The sequence below is a fragment of the Hyperoodon ampullatus genome (genome assembly GCF_949752795.1).
Source record: "Hyperoodon ampullatus genome assembly, chromosome: 10".
In the NCBI taxonomy this organism is placed as follows: Eukaryota; Metazoa; Chordata; class Mammalia; order Artiodactyla; family Ziphiidae; genus Hyperoodon; species Hyperoodon ampullatus.
The window spans coordinates 63,870,241-63,892,027 of NC_136923.1; the positions used below are offsets into that span (position 1 = coordinate 63,870,241).

Genomic DNA, 21,787 nt, shown 5'->3' on the forward strand with positions numbered 1-21,787 from the left:
AGTCATTTCATTTCTCTAAGTCTTGCTTCTTCTGTCAAATGTGGGTTACTCTGAGGTTAAGTGAGAGAGTGTATGAGAAGGAATCTGGCACAGAGTAGGTATTCATAGATGTTCAATTTTGATTATTCACTTATCATTAAGTATTAGCATAATGCAGTGAAATGTTGCTATGCTAGTAGCCATGTATCTTAATTATTGTAACTCTAAGCATAGATGACAAGAAGAAGGGAAACAAGAAAAGCATTATGATTAACAGACTTATCCTTACAACTGGTCCTAACCATGTGTATTTCCACCTTTCACCTTGTCTGCCTCATCAAAACATTTCTTTTATGTTTGCCTTTAAAAAACAGCAGCAAAATTAAAATAGCCTGAAAAAAATATATGGACAGAGCCAACTAAATTTCTCAGAGGATTCTTATCTTTCTTGTCAAATAATATTCTACCAGCTCTCTCAGGAATGCCTTTCAGTCACATACTACCAACTATTCTGCTGCCTGAACTGGTGAGGGACTACTCTGAATGCTTCTTACCCAGACTGACACATTTGGGGAGAGAAGGTAAAAATCAGGCTAGCGCTGAGAGCCTGATAAGTCTCTTATCATCCTCCACTGCATCTACAAAGTCTCTGTTTTGGACTTCAACACCTCTCAGCCTATTCCACCTCACTCATCTTCTCCCCCTTTTGTAACTGAAAATCAAGAGCATCTTCTCCTACCCTCCCCCCATCTCCTGTCATTTTCCACAGAGATTCCCTCCACGCTGCCTCTGCATTTAAACGCCTGCTACTCTCCATTCATCAAGGTGCATGCTCCTTCCATTCACAATTTATGTTCAAGCGTCCCTCCCTTCCAAAGCCCCTGTTATTTTTTTTTAAGTCGATTTCCCAGCTGCCCTAATAAACTCCATCACCACAGCCACCATCTAGCCATGGCACCGCTTCTTCAACCCTCAGAAACTGTGCAGAGGTGGGGAGTGGGAGAGGAAATTTATGCTGGCATACCAGCCTAGACAGGGACAAATAGTGAGAACATAGCACAAAGCTTAGTCTGGTCTTTGTAAAAAAAGAAATCAGCTGCAAATATTTCCCGAGCCTGGAAACAAGCATGCTCTGGAAAATACATGGGTACAGTGGATAAATGAATGAATGGATGGAAGGATGAATGATTGCGATCTCCTTGGTACTTTTCTCAGAGGCCCCTCCTCCTTGCTCACTCCCGGCTTGGCTCCTGTTTAATTCAGCTTCCTTGCATGAGTGCACCTCCCTGCTTTGCCTCTGCTCCCACTTCCTGCCCTTTCTTTATAGCCTCTGGACACAGCCTCAACCCCTCGCCAAAAGGCACTGTACCCGGCTCACAAATCCTTTGTGACTTCCACAGCCCAGGAGAGCTTGCTCCGAAGGGGCACAGCTTCTCATCCTGCCAGCCTAACCTCTCCCCACCCCCGAAACACTCGTCCACGTTACACAAAAGGATGACTAATTCCCCCACACTCCAGCAAATCCACCTGGAGAACCCTGTCTCTGTCCCTTTCCCCGCGCTTGGAACCTTGGTGCTCCCAAAGGCAATGCGGCTCCCCGCGGCTCCCTGCAGAAAAAGGGATCACCATTCCAGGGCTCAGTCCTGGTTCGTAAAACCAGAAAACTTTTTTTTTCTTTTTTTTAATATAACCCCACCCCGAAAGCAGCCACCTCTTTGTGTGCGTCCCTTGGGGGAGGAGGGGTCTTGGCAACCAGGGGCGCGAGGACTTGGCAGCCCCTACCTGGGGCTGCCCGGCGGACACTCACCCAGGACGTTCCCGATGAGAGCCACCACGAACACGATGATGTAGCCAGCGATCAGGACCCACTCGTATTCTTTGGGGTGGAGGTATTCCCTCCACAGGTACCGCAGGAATTCCTCGTCGTCATAGTCGGTGGGGTTTAAAAAGGGCTCTTGAGTTGCATTCAGCTCCGGAGCAGATGACCAGTTGCGACAAGGGGGGCAGTCCTCCAGTTTGGTGCCGGACATCACGGGCTCCTGTCCGGGTCGGCTCAGTGCTGCAAGCGGCTCGGCCCCTGCCCCATGGGCGCCGCGGTCTGCGGCGTGAGGAGGCGCGGACAGGCGACCAGGGGCTCAGGAGCAGAAAATGACGTGAAAAGTTACGGAGCCAATGCCTCCGAGTCTCCCGCCCGCCGGGCAACTCGTCCGCCGGCGGGGTTGTGTCTGCAGGCGATGTTGCACCGGGAAGCGAGGAGGAGGCTGAGCATCCAGGGACCGGGCACCGGAGGCTGCAGCAGGGACACCAGGAGGGGAAGCTGCTACCTCGGCTCCGGCTCAATGACTCCTCATTCCAACGCGGAGTTCGCAGCCCACAGCTTCCTCCCGCGCCCGGGAGAGCTGGGGCTGAAGGAAAAAAAAAAAAATCGTGAAAATGATATTATCCTATTTCTCCGTGGGTTCCATCTCCCTCTTTTCTACTTCTTTTTTGTTCCTGCATTTCTCAAGTGCATTGTCTGTAAACACAGACTTGTGTAGGTCTGTGGACATGGCAAGCCTGGCAATATAGGATTAATATAGGATTCGCGGATGCTTTTGTCTGGGACAGGTAAATAGAAAGTAATGAGGGGCTACTGTGTTCCTCAAGCAGGACGATGCAAAAGTCATTTCAGGCAAGTCATTTAATATTTGCTTGGCTTTGCCAACTTAACTTAGCTAGTATTTGCTGAGTCTTTAAGGCATCTCCTCCTCTTCTCCTCCCCTCTTTCCAAACTGGAGAAGGAGATTATATATATATATGGCTGGAATTTGTATTTGCAACAGCAAGTGTCATGTGAAATACAGCAGCAAATCCTTGAAGGACACTAAGGGTAAAAAACGTGATCATGGTTAATGTTGTCCAGAAGAGGCGGCACTGACATACCCCACAGCATTAAACGGATTCTCAGTAGGATGTATACAAATTGAGGGGCTCTCTCTGGGGAAGCCCACACCATGCTGGTCTTTCTTCTCATTGACTCAGGACTGATGTCACCTGCTATTCTCTCATGGATTGATTTTGTCTCTAATGATAGCATTCTGGGATTTGTTAGAGTGTGAGTTCATTATCCTTTCACTTTCAATTACCATGATAGGAGCATTGTATTTGATTGATTACAATCCTGGACATGAGAAGGGCCTTGGAATCATCTAGCCTAAACTTCAGCTTAATATTAGAAGCCTTCTGATAATATTGTTAATGTGTTTGCACCTAGTTTGCACCTAGTTTGTGTTTGCACCTAGTTTGGATGTGACCACAATTCACTCCCTCCACCATCATGGGACTTCTCTAGAGGTTAGAAAACTCCTCTTTACATTAAAATAAGGTCTTAAACTGACATCTGTCTTTCTCAGTCTTTTAGCCACAATTCCTAGTTTGCATCTTGGTGCTACATGCAATAAATCCTCCACGTGGCAATCCTTCACATAAGCATCACAATTCCCCCCACCCACTTCCATGCTTCCTATGTTCACTGTTTCCCCAATTATTTCCATTGTTTTTCAAATGACACTATCTTCACAATCTACCTTCACTTGGTCTTCCTTTAGTCAGTTGTCAATATCCTGCAGGGTATACAGCTAGGAGGAAATACAGTAATCTGCTTTGCCAGTACAAATGTAAACTACTCTTTGGATGCAACCAATGTTTGTATCTAATTATTTTTTCAAAAGTCACAAGACGCTGTTTATTCATACTGAGTCTTTATTTAAGATCCCTCCCCCACCCCCAATCATAATTCTTCACATTTGTTTTGCTCTTTACAGTTTACAAAATTCTTTCATGCTCCTTAATTTAAAACCCCCTGAGAGGTTGGCCCAGTTTTGCAGATGAGGAAACTGTTCCTGGAGAAATTAAGTGTTTACCAAAGGTCAAGTGAGGAATCAGTGGCAAAACCTTCAGTTCTTCTGACCCCAGCCTGATGTTTCCATCATTCGACAGTGTCATGTTTCACAAGAAACACTATTGTGGTATTTTCCCAAACCACACTAGTCAAATTTCCTTTTAAGAGAAGGGAGGGCTTCCCTGGTGGTGCAGTGGTTAAGAATACGCCTGCCAATGCAGGGGACACGGGTTCGAGCCCTGGTCCGGGAAGATCCGACATGCCGCGGAGCAACTAAGCCTGTGCGCCATAACTACTGAGCCCACGAGCCACAACTACTGAAGCCCATGTGCCTAGAGTCCGTGCTCCACAAGAGAAGCCACCGCAATGAGCAGCCTGCACACCGCAATGAAGAGTAGCCCCCGCTCACTGCAACTAGAGAAAGCCTGCGTGCAGTAACGAAGACCCAACATAGCCATAAATAAATAATAATTTAAAAAAAAAAGAGAGAGAGAAGGGAATATATAAGCATTTTATTTTTAGACAAATATTTACTTAGTGTTCTTATTTCACTCAGAGATACAAGTTAAACAAGGTAACTGCTTTCATGTATTTTACTTTCTACTGAAGTTAGAAACAAGTCAACTAATAACTACTTAAGAAGAATATGAAGAAGGGACAACTGCTATGATGAAAGCCAAACAGGTGAAGCGAGTGGAGAATTCCAAAGGCCATATTAGGAATAGATGGTCAAAAAGACGTGGGTGAAGAGGTGGCCTGTATGTAGGGATACCCAAATTGTAAATGCACATATTAATTTAATTTTGTTAATTTGAGGCTTAACCAAATCATCTTAAATGCTGATGTTCTTTCCAAAACATTAGCCATTTCTCTAGACCTCCTGTCATCAGTAAATTTGACAAGTAGGCCTTCTGTGTCTTCATTCATGGTCATTGATACAAACCTGCTAACGTTATCCTGTGGTATAATATGTTCCACTGATTTATTAATATTTGTATTTTCTGCTTCCCTGTACTATTCTTTTCAAAATGGGGAAAGTTGTTGCAACTTTAGTTCCAACCTGCATTCATTAAACTCTGCAAATTCCTTGCCGTTGACAATCCATAAATATGGGCCCCGTGTGCTATTCCTATGTACTCCGTGCCATTACCTTTCATTTGGTGGCACTTCAACTTGTCAATACTTCCATCTTTTTAAGCTTTCTACCTGCAATTAATCATCACTCTTTCCTAAAAGTGTCAATAAGGAGAAATGAGAATATTTTCAAGATACTGTTCTGATATCTGCTGTATGCTGTGACAAGCCTAGATTTGTCTTGATCCTGAAAGGGTTCCATTTCTGGAATCCTGCTGTCTAGGATTTATCAGGTGATTTATTTTAAATATGCTACTCCAATGCCATACAAAAATTCACTCAAATATTCAAATTATCATTTGTTTTATATTTTATAAGCACATTAGAGAGAGATGATAAATATTGCAGGACTCATTTTGATATGATCTCCTTCATTAGATCTTTTATACCTTTTAGGTCATTTGAAAAGAATTTTTTGTTCTGTAGATGTTATTCTCTTCAATTCCAAATCCTTCTGCTGGATGTAGGGAGAAAGAGGCAGCCCAATATCATGAGACAGTAAAGAAAGTTCCAAATTTGTTGTGATGACCTCTTAAGGATGTTATAAGAATTAAATGAATTGATAGTTTTAGAACAGTGTCTGCTACATAGAAAATGATCTGAAAATGTTTGTTGAATAAAATTTTAAGCTGTATGATCTTGTGATGTGAATATTATTTGCTTTACACACTAATTACTCTAAGTGTTAATATATTTCCTTAAAAAAAGAAATGTAGCTCACAATAGTCTGAGTAATTCTGTTTAACTACCCAGCTTAATTTTTTGGTCACTTTTATTTTAGCTCCCCTACTAGCCTGAATATTAAAACTGAGAAAGAAAAGGAAAATAAATCTCTAAATCAGATTTTTTGTTCTCTCAGTGTTTGTAGTTAGGTTGCTCAGAGTTCTCAGGTTGTATGGGTTGTCCCAGATTTTCCATACTTTTTGCAGCCTTATAATAATGCTATGGGTTCACTTCAAAAATATTTCTGAGTATCTCCTTTGTTCCCAGGAGTACATAACTAAGAGCTGGGGACATAATGATCAACAAGACATAGTCCAGCCTCAATGATAGTCAGCCTCTCACAGTCCAATGGTGAATTAGAAGTGTTATCATTACAGAATCACTCTGTGAGTTTCTAGGGTAGAGGGATGCACAGAGTGTCATGAGTACATGAAAGAACACCTAATTTAGCCTGGAGAGAACTAAATGATTGCTCCCCCACAGTGAAAGTCACTCTTGAGCTGACCTCTCGGAGAGAAGGAGGCGATGTCTAAGTGGTTAAGGATATGAGGTGTCCAGGCAGAGGGAACAGTGAAGACTTGGAAACAGGAGAAAACATGGAGTATGTGGGCAAAACCAGGTGAAAAGTCAGACTTGTGTAACTATCCCTGGCAGTGATGTGGAGAATGAGTTGGAGAAGGGTGAGTCTGAAGGTAAGGGCTGGTAGGAGGCTAGTAGGGTAATCCTGCTGTCCAAAGGAAGGTGGTAGTTTTGGGGATTGAAGGGAGCTGGGTATTATTAAAAAAAATTTAATTGTCTGAATAGACATCATCCAGGATGCAAGCATCTTGTTTTAATACTGCCTTGAGGAAGGCTGACTACACAATCATAGTACGTTTGAAGTTTACGTCTCTGTTTCTCTGTAAATTTTGAAGATTAAACTAAAGAAAAGAACAAAGAGTTGTCCCACTGTCGAATTTCCGGTATTTGAAAAGAAGTTTTCCTTCCGTCCTTTCTGTTGAATGAAAATTTTTATTTTACCTCAAGAAATGAAAATGCATTATTTCAAGTTGGAGCACTCTCAGTAATGACTGTACTGATGTGAGGCATTCGCAGAATAAATGCATTAGTTTTGCAGGACGTTATCTGACATCTGTAGGCTTCAAACACCACATTTTCTTACAATACGGCCTTGAGCTAGATATTTCTGGAAAAGTCCCTGCATCACAAGGGGCCTAGAAATATATTTTTCATATAAAAAGGAGGAAAGAGACTTCTGATGAGTTGTTACTACTAGGAGTAACTCTGGAGTGGGTCCTTGAGAATGAAATAACCTCTTGCCCTAAAAGACTCCGACATTAACAAAATCATTTGTCATCAATTACTACAAAACATTTCTGTCTCATCTGTTTCTTTTTCTTCCCATCCTTCTTTTACCCCTTGCTCTATTTTAATAAAGTTTTATTTCAGACAAGTTTCTCTGTGTTCCTTCATCCCTCCTATCCTGAGTTATCAGGTCTGACATTTTACCCTCATGGTTTTTTTGTTCAACAATATCTGAAACTTCTGCTCTATTCCTATCCCACGTCAAGCGTGAATAGACACTGCTCCTCTCTTATAAAGTTTTTGTCTCCTTAAAAACATAGATGAGTAAACAAGTAATTTAATTTAGTAAAGCAAATATCCTTAGGAGTACACCCACAAAAGTCTGAAAGGGCAAGAAGAAACATGTACTCTCTCAAAGTAGGGTCAAGACTATCCAAAGGAGATATTACCTGCACTCAGAACTGAAGGATGAAGAGAGATAACCAGATGTGGGGAGATTTGAGACAGACAGTTGGGACCACATGGAAGCAAGTGACTTTTCTGTGAGACCACGTGAACTGCATGCTTTCATCCGTGTTTACATCGGCCAAGCTCTCTGCCAAGCACTCTGGCAAGCACATTACGTGAACCAGCTCAATTTATCCTCAGAACTCTAGGGGGTAGGTCTTAGAAATTATTATACTAAATGTACAGATTAATAAAGTGAGACACAGAGAGGTTAAGTAACTTGCCGAAGGTCACACAGCTAGAAAGTGGCAGAGTCCTACAGCACAGTTGTCATGATCCAATTCCAGAAACATATATGTTTTTCCCATTACTCTATTCCGTTTCCACAGTAAAGAATCAAGAACTTTTCAGTATGAACAGCTGTTTCCTTTATTAGTATTCATAATATGGAAAGTTCTGATTCTTAAAAAACATATTTGTAAAATTATGTAAATTATATATATATATATATATATATATATATATATATATATATATATATATATATATATTTTACCCTTCTCCCTCCCCATATCCTCAAGTCCATTCTCTAGTAGGTCTGTGTTTCTATTCCTGTCTTACCCCTAGGTTCTTCATGACATTATTTTTTCTTCTTAAATTCCATATATTATGTGTTAGCATATGGTATTTGTCTTTCTCTTTCTTACTTCACTCTGTAAGACAGACTTGAGGTCTATCCACCTCATTACAAATAGCTCAATTTTGTTTCTTTTTATGGCTGAGTAATATTCCATTGTATATATGTGCACATCTTCTTTATCCATTCATTCGATGATGGACACTTAGGTTTTTCCCATCCCTGGACTATGTAAATATGGCTGCAATGAACATTTTGGTACATGACTCTTTTTGAATTATGGTTTTCTCAGGGTATATGCCCAGTAGTGGGATTGCTGGGTCATATGGTAGTGCTGTTTGCAGTTTTTTAAGGAACCTCCATACTGTTCTCCATAGTGGCTATACCAATTCACATACCCACCAGCAGTGCAAGTGTACGCTTTTTTCCACACCGTCTCCAGCATTTATTGTTTCTAGATTTTTTGATGATGGCCATTCTGACTGGTGTGAGATGATATCTCATTGTAGTTTTGATTCACATTTCTCTAATGAGTAAAGATGTTGAGCATCCTTTCATGTGTTTGTTGGCAGTCTGTATATCTTCTGTGGAGAAATGGCTATTTAGGTCTTCTGACCATTTTTGGATTGGGTTGTTTGTTTTTTTGTTATTGAGCTGCATGAGCTGCTTATAAATTTTGGAGATTAATCATTTGTCAGTTGCTTCATTTGCAAATATTTTCTCCCATTCTGAGGCTTGTCTTTTGGTCTTGTTTATGGTTTCCTTTGCTGTGCAAAAGCTTTGAAGTTTCATTAGGTCCCATGTGTTTATTTTTGTCTTTATTTCCATTTCTAGGAGGTGGGTCAAAAAGGATGTTGCTGTGATTTACGTCATAGAGTGTTCTGCCTATGTTTTCCTCTAAGAGTTTGGTAGTTTCTGGCCTTACATTTAGGTCTTTACTCCATTTTGAGCTTATTTTTGTGTATGGTGTTAGGGAATGATCTAATCTCATACTTTTACATGTACCTGTCCAGTTTTCCCAGCACCACTTATTGAAGAGGCTGTCCTTTCTCCAATGTACATTCCTGCCTCCTTTATCAAAGATAAAGTGACCATATGTGCGTTGGTTTATCTCTGGGCTTTCTATTCTGTTCCATTGATCTATCTTTCTGTTTTTGTGCCAGTACCATACTGTCTTGATTACTTTAGCTTTGTAGTATAGTCTGAAGTCAGGGAGCCTGATTTCTCCAGCTCCATTTTTTTGTTCTCAAGATTGCTTTGGCTATTCGGGGTCTTTTGTGTTTCCATACACACTGTGAAATTTTTTGTTCTACTTCTGTGAAAAATGTCAGTGGTAGTTTGCTAAGGATTGCATTGAATCTGTAGATTGCTTTGGGTAGTAGAGTCATTTTCACAATGTTGATTCTTCCAGTCCAGGAACATGGTATATCTCTCCATCTATTTGTATCATCTTTAATTTCTTTCATCAGTGTCTTATAATTTTCTGCATACAGGTCTTTTATCTCCTTAGGTAGGTTTATTCCTAGATATTTTATTCTTTTTGATGCAATGGTAAATGGGAGTGTTTTCTTGATTTCACTTTCAGATTTTTCATCATTAGTATATAGGAATGCCAGAGATTTCTGTGCATTAATTTTGTATCCTGCTACTTTACCAAATTCATTGATTAGCTCTAGTACTTTTCTGGTAGCATCTTTAGGATTCTCTATGTATAGTATCATGTCACCTGCAAACAGTGACAGCTTTACTTCTTCTTTTCCACTTTGGATTCCTTTTATTTCCTTTTCTTCTCTGATTGCTGTGGCTAAAACTTCAAAAACTATGTTGAATAAGAGTGGTGAGAGTGGGCAACCTTGTCTTGTTCCTGATCTCAGTGGAAATGGTTTCAGTTTTTCACCATTGAGGACGATGTTAGCTGTGGGTTTGTCACATATGGCCTTTATTATGTTGAGGAAAGTTCCCTCTATGCCTACTTTCTGCAGGGTTTTTATCATAAATTGGTGTTGAATTTTGTCGAAAGCTTTCTCTGCATCTATTGAGATGATCACATGGTTTTTCTCCTTCAATTTGTTAATATGGTGTATCACGTTGATTGATTTGCGTATATTGAAGAATCCTTGCATTCCTGGAATAAACCCCACCTTATCATGGAGTATGATCCTTTTAATGTGCTGTTGGATTCTGTTTGCTAATATTTTGTTCAAGATTTTTGCATCTATGTTCATCAGTGATATTGGCCTGTACTTTTCTTTCTTTGTGACATCTTTGTCTGGTTTTGGTATCAAGGTGATGGTGACCTCGTAGAATGAGTTTGGGAGTGTTCTTCCCTCTGCTATATTTTGGAAGAGTTTGAGAAGGATAGGTGTTAGCTCTTCTCTAAATGTTTTATAGAATTCACCTGTGAAGCCATCTGGTCCTGGGCTTTTGTTTGTTGGAAGATTTTTAATCACAGTTTCAATTTCAGTGCTTGTGATCAGTCTGTTCATATTTTCTATCTCTTCCTGATTCAGTCTTGGCATGTTGTGCATTTCTAAGAATTTTTCCATTTCTTCCAGGTTGTTCATTTTACTGGCATAGAGTTGCTTGTAGTAGTCTCTCATGATCTTTTGTATTTCTGCAGTGTCAGTTGTTACTTCTCCTTTTTAATTTTTAGTTCTATTGATGTGAGTCTTCTCCCTTTTTTTCTTGATGAGTCTGGCTAATGGTTTATCAATTTTGTTTATCTTCTCAAAGAACCAGCTTTTAGTTTTATTGATCTTTGCTATCATTTCCTTCCTTTCCTTTCCTTTCATTTCTGATCTGATTTTTATGATTTCTTTCTTTCTGCTAACTTTGGGGTTTTTTTGTTCTTCTTTCTTTAATTGCTTTAGGTGCAATGTTAAGTTGTTTATTCGAGATGTTTCCTGTTTCTTAAAATGGGATTGTATTGCTATAAGCTTCCCTCTTAGAACTGTTTTTGCTGCATCCCATAGGTTTTGCATCATTGTGTCTTCATTGTCATTTGTTTCTAGGTATTTTTTTATTTCCTCTTTGATTTCTTAAGTGATCACTTCGTTATTAAGTAGTGTATTGTTTAGCCTCCATGTGTTTGTATTTTTTACAGATCTTTTCCCGTAATTGATATCTAGTCTCATAGTGTTGTGGTCGGAAAACACACTTGATACAATTTCACTATTCTTAAATTTACCAAGGCTTGATTTGTGACCCAAGATATGATCTATCCTGGAGAATGTTCCATGAGCACTTGAGGAAAATATGTATTCTGTTGTTTTCGGATGGAATGTCCTATAAATATCAATTAAGTCCTTCTTGTTTAATGTATCTTTTAAATCTTGTGTTTTCTTATTTATTTTCATTTTGGATGACCTGTCCATTGGTGAAAGTGTGGTGTTAATGTCCCCTACTATGAATGATTTCCCCTTTTATGGCTATTGGTATTTGTCTTATGTATTGAGGTGCTCCTATGTTGGGTGCATAAATGTTTACAATGTTATATCTTCTTCTTGGATCGATCCCTTGATCATTATGTAGTGTCCTTCTTTGCCTCTTCTAATAGTCTTTATTTTAAAGTCTATTTTGTCTGATATGAGAATTGCTACTCCAGCATTCTTTTGGTTTCCATTTGCATGGAACATCTTTTTCCATCCCCTTACTTTCAGTCTGTATGTGTCTCTAGTTCTGAAGTGGGTCTCTTGTAGACAGCATATATATGGCTCTTGTTTTTGTATCCATTCAGCCAATGTGTGTCTTTTGGTGGGAGCATTTAGTCCATTTACATTTAAGGTAATTATCGATATGTATGTTCCTATTCCCATTTTCTTAATTGTTTTGGGTTCGTTATTGTAGGTGTTTTCCTTCTCTTGTGTTTCTTGCCTAGAGAAGTTCCTTTAGCGTTTGTTGTAAAGCTGGTTTGGTGGTGCTGAACTCTCTCAGATTTTGCTTGTCTGTAAACGTTTTACTTTCTCCATCAAATCTGAATGAGATCCTTGCTGGGTAGCATAATCTTGCTTGCAGATTTTTCTCCTTCATCACTTTAAATATGTCCTGCCAGTCCCTTCTCCTTGCAGAGTTTCTGCTGAAAGTTCAGCTGATAACCTTATGGGGATTCCCTTGTGTGTTATTTGTTGTTTTTCCCTTGCTGCTTTTAATATGTTTTCTTTGTATTTAATTTTTGACAGTTTGATTTATATGTGTCTTGCCATGTTTCTCCTTGGATTTATCCTGTATGGGACTCTCTGTGCCTCCTGGACTTGATTAACTATTTCCTTTCCCATATTAGTGAAGTTTTCAACTATAATCTCTTCCAATATTTTCTCAGTCCCTTTCTTTTTCTCTTCTTCTTCTGGAACCCCTATAATTCAAATTTTGTTGGGTTTAATGTTGTTCCAGAGGTCTCTGAGACTGTCCTCAGTTCTTTTCATTCTATTTTCTTTATTCTGCTCTGCAGTAGTTATTTCCATTATTTTATCTTCCAGGTCACTTATCCGTTCTTCTGCCTCAGTTATTCTGCTATTGATCCCTTCTAGAGTATTTTTAATTTTATTTTTTGTGTTGTTCATCATTGCTTGTTTCATCTTTAGTTCTTCTAGTTCCTTGTTAACTGTTTCTTGCATTTTGTCTATTCTTTTTCCAAGAATTTGGATCATCTTTACTATCATTATTCTGAATTCTTTTCAGGTAGACTGCCTATTTCTTCTTCATTTGTTAGGTCTGGTGGGTTTTTATCTTGCTCTTTCACCTGCTGTGTGTTTTTCTGTCTTCTCATTTTGCTTATCCTACTGTGTTTGGGGTCTCCTTCTTGCAGGCTGCAGGTTCGTAGTTCCCGTTGTTTTTGGTGTCTGTCCCCAGTGGCTAAGGTTGGTTTAGTGGGTTGTGTAGGCTTCCTGGTGGAGGGGAGTAGTGCTTGTGTTCTGGTGGATGAGGCTGGATCTTGTCTTTCTGGTGGGCAGGTCCACGTCTGGTGGTGTGTTTTGGGGTGCCTGTGGACTTTTTGTGATTTTAGGCAACCTCTCTGCTAATGGGTGTGTTTGTGTTCCTGTCTTGCTAGTTGTTTGGCATAGGGTGTCCAGCACTGTAGCTTGCTGGTCGTTGAGTGAAGCTGGGTGCTGGTGTTGAGATGGAGATCTCTGGAAGATTTTTGCCGTTTGATATTATGTGGAGCTGGGAGGTCTCTTGTGGACCAGTGTCCTGAAGTTGGCTCTCCCACCTCAGAGGCAGAGCACTGACTCCTGGCTGCAGCACCAAGAACCTTTCATCCACACGGCTCCTCAATTTGAGATAATTTGTTGTCTATTCATGCTTTCCTCAGATGCAGGGTACATCAAGTTGATTGTGGAGCTTTAATCCGCTGCTTCTGAGGCTGCTGGGAGAGATTTCCCTTTCTCTTCTTTGTTCTCACAGCTCCTGGGTCTCAGCTTTGGATTTGGCCCTGCCTCTGCATTTAGGTCTCCAGAGGGTGTCTGCTCCTCGCTAAGACAGGACAGGGTTAAAGGAGCAGCCTCTTCGGGGACTCTGGCTCACTCAGACCGGGTGGGGGGGAGGGAGGGACATGGAGTGCGGGGTGAGCCTGTGGTGGTAGAGGCCGGCGTGACGTTGCACCAGCCTGAGGCGTGCCGTGCGCTCTCCCGGGGAAGCTGTCCCTGCATCCCAATACCGTGGCAGTCGCAGGCTGCACAGGGTCCCCAGAAGGGGGGCGTGGACAGCTACCTGCACTCACACACAGGCCTATTGGCGGCGGCAGCAGCAGCCCCAGCATCCCACGCCCATCTCTGGGGCCCGCGCTTTCAGCTGTGGCTCATGCCCATCTCTGGACCTCCCTTAAGCAGCGCTCTTAATCCCCTCTCCTCACGCACCAGGAAACAAAGCAGGAAGAAACAGTCTCTTGGCTCTTCGGCAGGTCCAGACTTTTTCCCGGACTCCCTTCTGGCTATCTGTGGAGCATTAGCTCCTTCAGGCTGTGTTCATGCCACCAGCCCCAGTCCTCTCCCTGCGCTCCGACCGAAGCCCAAGCCTCAGCTCCATATATTTTAAATATTCCCATTCTGTATGAAGGGAAAAGCCCAAGGGAACTTTTTGGCCAACACAATATTTTTAAGGGTAGTGTTGAAGAGCAGAATTGCAGGGGAAACTCCTGCAATTATACTCCTCAGGGTGATGTTTCCCCCAAAGTAACTCAATCTCCTTCTATATTCTCCCAGGTATAAATGTTTTTGTCTATACTATGCACATAAGGGCATAAATATTGTTTAATTCTTTGTTGTCACCCCCAGACAACAGCAACAGGTTGTATGCAGCTACTGGCAATCACTACCTGATGATCAGGGTTGAACTGAAGGGAGGAATTCCTTTTCAAAAGCATATATTTTGTGAAAAATTATACCTATGTGTCACCTTGGTTGATGTAAAACCATGAATATGTAAGTATACCATTTCCTATTACTAAATCATTAGTCTGGAAAGGACTTAATCATTTTGTCTAATATGCTACTCGATTAATTCACTTCCTCTTTCTGTAAACTAAAGGTATTTTTTTTCTTTTTAATGAGGAAAATGATTAAAATTGAAAAAATAATGACAAAGAGTAGAAAAAGATCATGAGTTTCAATGAAATCCTATGGTAAAGTGCAGACTGTAACTTTTGGGGTGTTTCCCCACTCTAGGTAGTACCCTCTCTGAGAACAGTCCATTGCCTGCAGCCACTCTGGAGATTGGCTTCCCAAGAAGGAGACTGCCAGTGCAATACTTGCCTTTCTAGAGTGTACAACTCAGTAGTTTTTTAATATATTTCTCATCTTGTACATCCATCACCATTACCTAATTCCAGAATGTTTCCCTCACCCGAAAGAGAAACCCTATGACTTCCCATTCACTTATCTTCCCTGATGCTGGCAACTGGATTTAACTACCTGGAAATTTCCTATAAATGGAGTCATAAAATATGTGGGCTTTTGTTTCTGTTTTGTTTCACTTAGCATAATATTTTCAAGGTCATCCATATTGTAGCATATATCAGTATTTTTTAATGGCTGAATAATATTCCATTGTATGGATAGATCACATTTTATTTATTCAGCAGTTGATTGTTTCCTCTTTTTGGCTGTTATATGTAATGCTGTTATGAACATCCACGTACAAGTTTTTGTGTGAACTTATGTTTTCAGTTCTCTTAGGTATATACTTAGGAGTGGAATTACTGTTTCACATGGTGATTCTATATTTAACTTTTTGAGGAATTGCCAGATTGTTTTCCAAAGTGGTTATACTCTTCTACATTACCACTAGCAATGTGTAAGTTTACTAATTACTTCACATCTTTACCAATGATTCCTTTTCTCCAAACTTTAGGAAAAAAAATTGTATCTGTCCTGGTGGGTATTAAGTGGTAACTCATTGTGGGTTAGATTTCTATTCCCCTAATGACTAATAAGGTTGAGCATTCTTTCATGTTCTTATTGGCCTTTCGTGTATCTTCTTTGGTGAAATATCTATTTGAATTATTTGCCAATTTGAAAATTTGTATTTTTATTATTGACTTGTAAGTTTTAAAATATATATTCTGGTTACTAGACCCTTATCAGAAGCTTCATTTGCAAATATTTGTTTGCCATTCTGGGTCATATTTTCACAGTCTTAGTAGTGTCCTTTGATGGAAAATTTTTTTAAATTTTGATGAAGTCCAATTTATCTATGTTTTATTTTGTTATTTAGCTTTTGGTATAATATTTAAGATCTGCAGACTAATCCAAGGCCCTAAAGATTTACACCTATGTTTCCTTTTGAGATTTTTATTGTTTTACTCTTTACATTTAGGTCTTTGATCTATTTTGAGTTAATTTTCATATATGATATAAGAAAGGGGTCCAAATTCTTTTCTTTTTCTTTTTCTTTCTTTTTTTTTTCTGCATGTGGATATCCAGTTGTCCCAGCACCGTTTGTTGAAAAAACTCTTCTTTACCCATTAAATGATTTTGGCACCCTTGTTGAAAATCAATTAGCCATAGATGTGTGGGTTCATTTTTAGCCTTTCAATTATATTCCATTGATCTGTATGTCTATCCTTATACCAATATAACAATGTTTTGATTCCTGTAGCTTCATAGTGTGTTTCAAAATTTAGAAGTGTGAGCCTGCAAATTTTGTTCTTTTTCATGATTGTTTTGGCTATTGAGGATCCCTTGCAATTCCATATGAATTTTAGGATCAACTTCTCCATGTCTGAAAAAAAGGCTGTTGAAATTTTTATAGAGATTGTGTTGGATTTGAATTTGTAAGTCAATTTGTAGAATATAGTCTTCTTAACAGTATTAAGATTTCCAATTTATAAACATTGGTTATCTTTTAACTTATTTAGGTCTTCTTTAATTATTTTTAATAATATTTTATATATTTCAGTCAATACAACTTGCATGTCCTTGGTAAAATTTATTCCTAAGCATTTTATTCCTACTAATGCTATTGTAAATGGAATTGTTTTGTTAATTCCATTTCCAGATTGTTCATTGATAGTGTATAGAAATACAACAGATTTTTGCATATTGATTTTATACCCTGCAACTTTGCAGAACTCCTCACTAACTCTAGTAGTTTTGTGTGTGTAAAATCTTTGGAGTTTTCTGTATGTAAGATGATGTCATTTGCCATAGACAGTTTTACTTCTTCCTTTCCAATATGGATGTCTTTTACATTCTTTTCTTGTCTAATTAGCTAGAACTTGCTGTACAGTGTTGACTAGAATAGGTGAAAGTGGACCTCCTTGTCTTTTTCCTAATTTTAAGGAGAAAACTTTCAGTCTTTCAGCATTATGTACAATGCTACCCATGGGTTTTCATAGATGCTTTTTGTGAAACTGAGGAATTTCCCTTTTATTCCTACCTTGTTGAGTATTTTTATCATGAAAATATGTTGGATTTGGTCAACTTTTTCTACATCTATTGGGATGACCATGTGTGGAATTTTTTCCCCTTTATGCTATCGCTATGATTTATTACAATGTTTGATTAACCAATCTTATATTCCTGGGGCTAATCCCATTTGTCCATGGTATATAATCCTTTTAATATATTGCTGGATTCAGTTTGCTAATATTTTGTTGAGGATTTTTGCATCTGCATTCATGAGAAATACTGGCTTGTAGTTTTCGTTCTTGTGATATCTTTGTCTGGCTTTGAAATGATAATACTACCAGCCTCATAGAGGGACTCTGGTTTTGATTTTAGATTTACTATTCACTATGATTCAACTTGAGGTAATTACTCAATAACTTAAAGCTTTGGATTCCTCAGCTCTAGATTAATAATAACTTTATGCATACAAATTGTTGTGAGGGCTAAATGAGATTATTATGTATGCTTTATAAACTGTCAATCACAGTATTTATATCATATTACAAGTGTTGGTGTGGCTGGATGTTAAGAATAATAGCAGCAATCCGGGTTGGGATAAAATAGAAACATACGTACCTTCACTAAGATTATTATACTTTATCTCTCTTGGTCTTTATTATGGCTTGTATAAAATGAGTCACAATCATCCTAGTTGCATTGAAATACCCACATTAATAATAGTAATAATATAACTATAATAATATAACAATAAAATATATTAGCACTACTATATATACATTGAGTGCATATTGTCCCAAACACTTGACATATATTAACTTATTTCACCCTCACAATGCCATGATGAAGGTGCTGTTACCTTTCTTCATATTCTAAGTGAAAATTGTACCTGAAGTTTGGATAAATTGTTCAAGGTCCCACAGCTCAGAAGTTGCAGATAATCAGTAAAATCTATGACATATTAATACTCATAAAGTTAGTCATTTTTCACTCTTGTTCAAGAGTTGCTCTCATGTTTATGTAAATAAAATGAATCAATTTTTACTCAAATATTTTTTCAGAGCTATATACGTTTTCTGAAATAGCCAATGGATTTAAATGAAAGTAAAATAAGAATGACTCAATCTATTTTTTTCTATCACCTTGAAAGCAAACTTCTTTATAAACTTTTTTCTATAATGCTAGAATAAATTAACATTATGCACATTGAGAACATCTAACAACCACCCTCGCACATCTCTGCAGTGAATAGCTCTGAGGCCTTGGCAATTCAGACAAGTTTTTCTGAAATAAAGGACTATACATCTATAGAAAACATTTAATACCATGGCTGAATATCTTCCTCCAAAGACAACAAGAAAGCTATCATCTTATTTTTTTAGATCTCTAGTAAAGATGTGAATTGGGGTTGATTTAAAGATCCTTGACTGGGTTTTGTCCTAACACATAAAACAGTATTTAAATAAAAGTTTAGCAAATGCAAAGAGGCTCAGAGTTCTAAAATATTTCTGTCCTTTAACTGGGTTTGTTATTTGGTATTTCACATAAAAAGAAAGGACAAGACTTTGAAATTTAGTAGAGGCAAATCAGAAACAAACAAACAAACAAAACCATTATAACCTGGCATGGTTTGATTTAATAGATTTAAACATATAGCATTAAATCAATACTGTAATGTATTGCCAATAGAATATGAGTGAGTTGATAAATATGTTTTGGGATTGCATCTTGAACACTGAGGTTGACCTGAGTGGGCATGATGGCAGGTCATGCCCTTGGTGCATCTATCAAAGACAGGGTCCTTATTAGGTTACAATTACTCTTTTGTATTTTTTATGAAGGTCACTGCTCAAAATTAAGAAATATAAAGTTTAGTGAAGTGTCATGTTGAAGTGTTTTAACTCTATCAAACTTTCTAAATAACTTTCAATTAGAAGTTCTAAGAACCAAGTGCATTTGTCTTGTTTAAATACTGTATTCCAACCAATTTTTGAAAATAAGTATCCAAACTTTATGCAAATATAATTAAATGTAGATAGAGATTCAGGTCAGGTAAATTCCCTCCTCTCTTAGAATATACCTTATATCTTATTGAAGTATAGTTGATTTACAATGTTGTGTTAATTTCTTCTGTACAGTAAAGTGACTCAGTTATACATATATATATATTCTTTTCCATTATGGTTTATCACAGTATATTGAATATAGTTCCCTGTGCTATACAGCAGAACCTTTGTTATCCATTCTGTATATACTAGTTTGCCTCTGCTAATCCCAAACTACTAGTCCTTCCCTCCTCCACACCCCCTTTCTCCTTGGCAACTACAAGTTTGTTCTTTTTATCTGTGAGTTTGTTTTTGTTTTGTAGATATGTTGATTCATATCATATTTTAGATTCCAATAGAATTTTTTAAAAAGAATGAAAGAAAGAATATACCTTAACTCATTTAAATTCATTTTTAACTTCCAGTTATAGAATAAACAAGACACAGGTGTGTAATATACAGCATATATCAATAATACTGTAATAACTTGTATCAGGACAAAGAGTTACTAGACTTATCATGGTGATAATTTTGTAATGTATGTCAAATGTCAAATCACTGTAATAAATCTGAAACTAACATAATATTGTATGTTAACTATATTTCAATAAACATAAATACATGAATAAATAAAAAGCCAAACCTCCATTTACGATAAAAAATCTCAGCAACTTAAGTATAGAAGGGACCTTCCTTAACCTAATAAAGGACACATAAATAATAAATAAATAATAAAGTGTTTTAATACATTTATTTGTATCATTACAATTTTTAAAAATTATTTATGTGTTTGTGATGTTGATATCATAATGTAAAGTATGAATGATGGCTGGTACACTTTATTTGAAATGTGTTTAAATGGTTTATATTTAATTTCTAATTTATTGTTCATTGGCTTTGTCAAGATGTTTTGATTTGTCCTCATTTGATCTTTCTTGTATTCATGATTGATAAGAAGTGGAGAACAGAAAGCACAGCTAAAATTAATAATAATAGCAATTTCCCCACCTCACTTTCTACCCTCAGTTGGGTCCACTTGCATTTATTGGTAAGATCCTGAAAAAAAAAGTAGCCTCATATGCCCTATTCCAGAGAAAAGCCCCGCTGTGTGGTATTAAAGCCTGTTGGGTGTCCACACTACTCTAAATGCATCGATGACCTCTCTTGAAATAGAATAACAATTATGAGCAAGCAGATTTTGGAGTCTTAGCATTAATGTTTTCTTTTTCCTTACAAAATAAATTCTATATATGGTTGAAAGAAAACAAAGCAGAACTTTGGAAGAATTACAAAGATAGGAAATGACAGGGGGATAAAAAAGATTTGAAGGTCTTGGTAAGAGGGAAGTTCGTTGTTTTTTTTTTTATGAGGTCCTCTGTCTATGTTCACACTAGAGTAATCAACTAGATAATTGTCCTTAGGCTATAAGTATTCATGCAAATAGTTTTGAATAAAAGATATTAACTTTCCTCACTCCTGACAATAGCTAAGTTTACCACTCAAGGATAAATTAGGAAAAAAATGTTTCTACCAGAAATGGCCATTTTGCTTTCTTATGCTTCAGGGTCTCTGTCTGTAAAATGGCATGTGAATGCAGTTATCCCTCTAAAGGGGTGGTTCTTAAAATTCAATGATTCCCATACACATTTAAGTATGTAATGAGTTGTGATATCTTCTATTCCCTTTAAATTGTTTGTATAAACATACTTACCTACTACCTGGAACTCATCCATGGATTTCCAAGTTCAGAACCACAGCCCTGTAGAGTCTTAGCAATTGGAAGCATCTCAGAGATATGTCATTTTCCTGCCATAAATTAAGGAACACCCATAAACTAAAACTGCATAAGAGGAGAGAATTAGCTTTCTGTCACAACCCAGTATTAAGTTTCCCTAGCAACCATCCTGCAAGCCACTCTAGCCATCTGCTTCTGGAACAATTGTTTCACTCCAGTTTGATGTAAACACCTGAAGAAGATGGTGTAGGTGGGGAAAAAGTGAGGGTGTCAATGCCTGAGAGTCATTTGATATAAAAGGAATGTCTTTCCCTATAATTTCCAGTCAACAACCATTATTCTGGTTAATAATTATTTGCGTGTACACGTGTATGCGCTGACATAATATTTTTTAGTGAGCCACTTTATTTATTAGTCAAATTGATGTGTATTTCCCTGTATATTCACTACAAGAGAGCCACCATATAATGTGTATTTTCATCACTTATGTACATTTTTTGTGAAATATCATGGATTAATTGATATCTTATAGTTTTATCCAAATATTGTTTCATATACATACTACAAATATATGAAAATAACCACAATAAAGAATTAACTTACATTTTGTGAGAAAATAAGTATGCAATGATTTTAAACATCTCCTAAACTGGTGCTTTCCCCAATTTGCTCTCTATTGGAAACATCTGAGAGTTTTAAAAAATCACAATGTCCAGGTAACATCACATACTGCTTAAATCAATGTCTTGCAATGAGAGCCAGCGCCAGTAGGTATTTTCAAAAATTTAATTAGTAAATATTTTGTTTAGGATTTCTATATCTACGTTTACAATTGAAATGGACCCATTTTTAATTTAATATATTTGACATATAGCATCGTGTAAATTTAAGGTGTATGAAGTGTTAATTTGATACATTTATATGTTACAATATGATTGTGGTTGTAGCAATATTTAACACCTCTATCACATTACATAATTATCCTTCCTTGTTAGCAGTTGGGATAATTAAGTTTCAGTCTCTTAGCAAGTTTGATGATTATAGTACAACATTGTTGTCTAT

At 37.8% G+C, this 21,787-nt stretch overlaps 1 protein-coding gene across 1 annotated transcript in view; it reads right to left on the minus strand.

The window, feature by feature from the left end:
- Window positions 1–2,009, minus strand: part of HCRTR2 (hypocretin receptor 2) — a gene marked incomplete at both ends in the record, with an annotated part of 114,690 nt that extends 112,681 nt beyond the window's left edge. Inside the window, one exon of the mRNA XM_079713537.1 lies at window positions 1,787–2,009. Within this exon, the coding sequence (XP_079569663.1) occupies window positions 1,787–2,009 (223 nt within the window). The remainder of the gene's footprint in view (window positions 1–1,786) is intronic.
- Between the last annotated feature and the right edge of the window lie 19,778 nt (window positions 2,010–21,787).